The following is a 5,000-nucleotide window of genomic DNA, read 5'->3' on the forward strand; positions in this document are numbered from 1 at the left end:
TTTCTAATTTAGCAATTTAGTTTTTTTGTTTATCTTCTCCTGCGTAATTGAGGATCACTAAATTCCAAATCATTGCAAAATATTCCCCCCGCCATGTTTTCATGGTTAGGAGCGTTAAACTTAAAGACTGTAAATTCATACCGAAAAAAAAAAAGAGGGGCAAACGTCACATTCCACCTCCCCCCCCCCCCCCCTCCCCCTTACCCCCTGAGGTAAAACAGAAAAGACAAAAAACAACAGGAAAGTTTATCCATTCAAGTGCAGACGACGACAAATGCAACACGTGTAACACGGCTGTTTTTTCCTCATCAATAAACCTTTTTGTGACGTCAAGAGCCCATACATCTGCTGAGCTTGTAACCTTGAACACAACATCTTTAATTTTGGTTTCGATGAGGTTAGTTACGTCAGTCTATTTTAAAGTGATTAAGAAAATGAAAGCTATGTCTAAACACCACTAGCAAAGAGGGCCAAACTGAGAACTGTGTAATTTAACTTTACTATTCCTCTCCCTGTTAAATGATGTCATGTAAGAAAAACAACTTTAGCCCCTCTATAACGCCGGAATAAACCAATCTGTTCCCAAATCAAGGCTTCATTTTGTAATCATAGCTAGATTTCAACGATCTTAAAGGCTTTCAAGTAATTGACAAATCCTACCCGTGTTTAGACCATTCAATTGGTCGAACGTAAACTGCAGGTCACTGTTTCACTATAGCTGAAACAACCCAAACTTTTACTAATGCAAACATTAGCTCTAAACACAATGCTTTAGATAATGTTTAAGCCTAAGGTTAGCATTTTTGTAAAGATTTGGGCTGTTTCAGCTATGGTAAAACAATTACCTGCAAACTGCACTATACACTGTGACCCTCTGAAACTCAAACGGGAAAAACGAATATGAAACTGTGAACGTGGTTACGAAAAACCTACAAGTGACTGTTCAACTTTTTGTATTAATGATCGCAGGATTTAGTTAACTAGAAGTCACTTACAATCTTCTCTTCTCTCAGTCACCGAATCACTGCACTCTATTGGTATTTTGTCGCAGCTGCCTAACTGTTCCACAACACTGAAGCCTCTTGATATGTTTTTTACTCTTGTCTCTTCATAACAGTTTGTCTGAGGGTTGAAACTTGTCCTTGTCCAGTTCCCCCACTGACAGATTATCTGATTGCAGAGACCTGTAAATTATTTTTACCCACACATAGATCAACAATTGAAAAGTTCGTTCATCAAATAGAATACGTAAGGATGGTGCCATCTATTGTTATGGAAGAATTTTTTACTACGATATATTTCAAAAGCAGGTAACTAAATCCCCAGCGGGGGGAGGATACTCCCAGAAAAAAAATGGGTAGGGGTGTGCGGCCCGCTTCCCAAAACCCTTACCCTATTTACGACCAAAATCTGCGATTTTCCCCACCCTATTTACGACCTGACCTGCCCCTTAAATCAAAACCCTGGTGCAGACCTGCGTTATAATTATTACCCTAGTTCAGACCAATGTTAAAGGCAATGTTTATCTGCTTTTATTAGGAAGGTTACATGATAAAGAAGTAGCTTCTAAATAAAAAAACGAATTCAAGACTAGAGTGCAAAAATGGATACCCTATTTATGACCAAAATGGCGGAAAATTGGCCACAATCGATACCCTATTTATGACCAAAACGGCTGAAAAACCCTACCCTTTGGGGCCGCACATACCTATATAGCCCATATCAGGGAGTACCCCCCCCCCCCCCCCCCGCTGGGACTAAATCCAACCAATACTGTACCGTGAACGATGTAATAAACCCTGTTTCCTCGATGAAGATCGTGTAACAACATTCAAAAGAAAAGAGAGGATGAGGTAAAAGAGTGGATCTCACTCACTGGAAAATGTCCGTGGATAGGGGTCCGTTCTCTTACCCCAACCTCTCTTGTGCGAGAAAAAGACCTTTGTGTTAGTGGCGCCGTCCATAGACCTGGATTCGGTAGAGCTAATCCACACGTTACCTAATTCACAGTTTCACTCGTTTTGGTTACACTTCCTTTTGTTATTACTTACACTTGGTCCGTGTCTCCTCCCGAATAGTAAGACAAGATTCCAATCCATCGCATGTTCCTCGCTCAATCCAATCAAGTGAGTTGTTGTAGTCACGTGTTCGCATCTGCACTGCGCATCCTCCAACTGGAACCTTGCCTGACCAGTCGCTCCAGTCCATGAGCTCACAATCCTCTCGGAAAGAACAATTACCTTAAAAAAGAGTCGAGATGGATTCCGATGGAGTAATGCCATCACGGAATTTAATGTCCCTTGATCTTATATATATATATTAGGCGAAGCAGCAGCTATCATAATGTACATTGTGATCGGCTAGCTTCCGAAACCGGAAATAAAGTACTAAAAAACGAAACATTGACTAAGACTTAAAACAATAGAGCGGCAGCAATTAAAAAAATATTACCAGTCTGCGAGAGCTTCCGGTCCACACACTCCATGACAGTTCGCACACTAAGGCTAACCGATTCAGAGGACCGTATTTGTTTGTATTTTACACGGCGGCTCGTTTGCCTTTATGGTGTGCTTTACTACTGGATTCGGTTGCCAACATATATGCTAAACATCTTACGTTGGGTTTCGGTAAGTTCTGTCGTTAACGGCACCCAGTATGACGTGAGCCACCGCACTTGAAGTACGACGATATTAAGAGATGTATATTTTTAAATTAAACATTACATAACAATTATCTTTTTGCATTACTTACACCATTGCCTCGTGTCCGGTGGTATCGGGGGACACCTGGTCTGCAATCCACCACAGTTTTGAAGCTGGATCTTTGTATGATGCTTTGTAGTCATGTTCTTATTTCTCATTTGCTGTGCACATCCATCGGTAGGTAATGCCCCTTTCCATGGATTCCAATCACTGACGTTACAGGTTACATACGGGCATTTGCCTGCGTCCATAGAGTAAAAAATAAAGTAATAAAGTGTAACAACTGAAGAAAAAAGAAAAGTAACTGAAGCCTGTGAACCACAACTGAGACAAAAGACAGGTGATCACCCGTATGAGCCTTAAATAAGAGACTGAGAATAAATTTTATAACCTACACGTAGTTCTAGTTTCCTCCTGATCAGCAGGACAAGACGTCACAAGATCATCACAGTTTTCACCAAATGTAAAGTTCTTTACAGCAGTATAACCCCTGATTCGTCTTTCCTCCCCACACCGTCCTACATTAAGGATAGGACTGGTCCAATTAGACCAATCAGCAGCCAGAGTACATTCTACGTAGGTGCAGTTACCTTTAGTGAAGAAATCAAGATCCAGTCAGTACGGAAAGCAGTTAAAACAAGACGCTCTGCTGTTCGCGATGAGAGGCTGAAATACGTCATTGATTCAATAAATAGTTAATGCAACAGTATTATTGCTCAATATTTTAAACGTTAGCATTACTTTAATTACTTAACATTCCATTAGATTCTCCAAAGAAATTCACGTAAAATCAGCCCTTTGTGTGAGTGGTAGTCCCCTACCGTGAGTAACAAGAACAACTATTATGATCATCCATGGCCAAGAGAAAGTCTAACCAACTGAGATATCAGAGAAAAAGCAGCCAGCCCGGCAACGCTTCCAGAAATTTTGGTTGGAACTCGAATGTAAAGGTTCGTTTCGGTTTGAACCAGAACTTTTGGCACTAAAATTAAATGTAATCCATTTTGACCGTTATAACTCGTTGATTGAAATGTCCTTTCCATTTGACCAAATTGTTCTTCCCACTGTGTTTTAGAGAGAGAAAGAGAGAGAGAGAGAGAGAGAGAGAGCCCACACCAAACTTGATTAATCTCATTCTCTCTCTCTCTCTCTCTCTCTCTCTCTCTCTCTCTCTCTCTCTCTCTCTCTCTCTCTCTCTCTCTCTCTCTCTCTCTCTCTCTCTCTCTCTCTCTCTCTCTCTCTCTCTCCATAGGCATCGTGGGGCACTTTTGTAACTTTTTTCTCCTTTCGCTATAATTCGCCCAGTTTTAGATGGTAAGGCACAACAACTTTTCAGTAGATACCTTAAACACTGATCCCCTTGCAGACCGGCCCCCAACGAATCACTTTAAAATCAAAGGGACTGTGACCCTTTTTCATGGCAAGGAGGTTACAAAAGTTCCCTTGTCCGTGGTAAGCACCTTTTAAAAAGCTTTTAAATCCATTTCCTTACCAAATTGTGGCTTTTGCCTTACCATATATACGCCACACGATTCCCTCAATTACCACAGTAATTTAAATTGGAAGTATTGCGCCCCGGAAAATTTTACCGTCTATACGTTTGACTTTTCATGGCCATGAAAAGAATCACGATTCAGAAAAAGCCCGTTTTTTGCTTAGCTGGTTTCATAAAGCGATTGAGCCCTTTTAAAACATTCAACATCAACCAAATTTTGAGGGATGTTAAAGACGTCTTTTGGTAATCTAATAAAGAAAGAATTTAGTGAATTGGATGTTTTCTTATTTTTTGGTGGATTTTTTTAGTTGCCAATGTCTCAAAACTGGCAACGTTACAAAAGGTCCCTATTTGCTAGAGGTTCCAACAAGTGCTTTCGATGTGATTTCTTAAGAGATAAGAAATAAAAGTGCAATCAATATAAACAATAGTACAGTAGAAATAAGTGAGAGAAAATTCAACTCTTTTCTATAATTTGGAAAGGAACTAGGGTTTAAAGACAACTTTACGCGGTTTTGCGTTATCGGGGATATGGATATCTTCATTCACAGTTGAATGTTTGACTCATTGCACCGGTAAATGACCATGAAAAATGTATTGGGGATAGGTTTACATGCCAGAATGTTGCTAGTGTGCTGTTCTAAAAGCCGTAAACGAGAGGTCAGAGGGGTGTTTTAAATTAATATTCATAGCCTTTATAGATTCACCACACCCTTTGTCAAACAAGCCCCCAGAGGCTCCAAAACAAACTGAGAATTTGGTCATGAATATATAAAAGCAAAAGGGATATGACGAATACAATT

General features: G+C 40.1%; 1 protein-coding gene across 1 annotated transcript in view; it reads right to left on the bottom strand.

Annotated features, from left to right (window-relative positions):
* The window catches only part of LOC137976485 (uncharacterized), a 40,269-nt gene that overhangs the window by 10,329 nt on the left and 24,940 nt on the right, over positions 1–5,000 (bottom strand). The window contains exons 9-12 of the mRNA XM_068823850.1: positions 3,098–3,292; positions 2,752–2,943; positions 2,052–2,240; positions 996–1,184 (exon numbers count right to left, since the gene is read on the bottom strand). Coding sequence (XP_068679951.1) covers positions 996–1,184; positions 2,052–2,240; positions 2,752–2,943; positions 3,098–3,292 — 765 coding nt within the window. The remainder of the gene's footprint in view (positions 1–995; positions 1,185–2,051; positions 2,241–2,751; positions 2,944–3,097; positions 3,293–5,000) is intronic.

This window comes from Montipora foliosa, chromosome 11 (genome assembly GCF_036669935.1).
Source record: "Montipora foliosa isolate CH-2021 chromosome 11, ASM3666993v2, whole genome shotgun sequence".
In the NCBI taxonomy this organism is placed as follows: Eukaryota; Metazoa; Cnidaria; class Anthozoa; order Scleractinia; family Acroporidae; genus Montipora; species Montipora foliosa.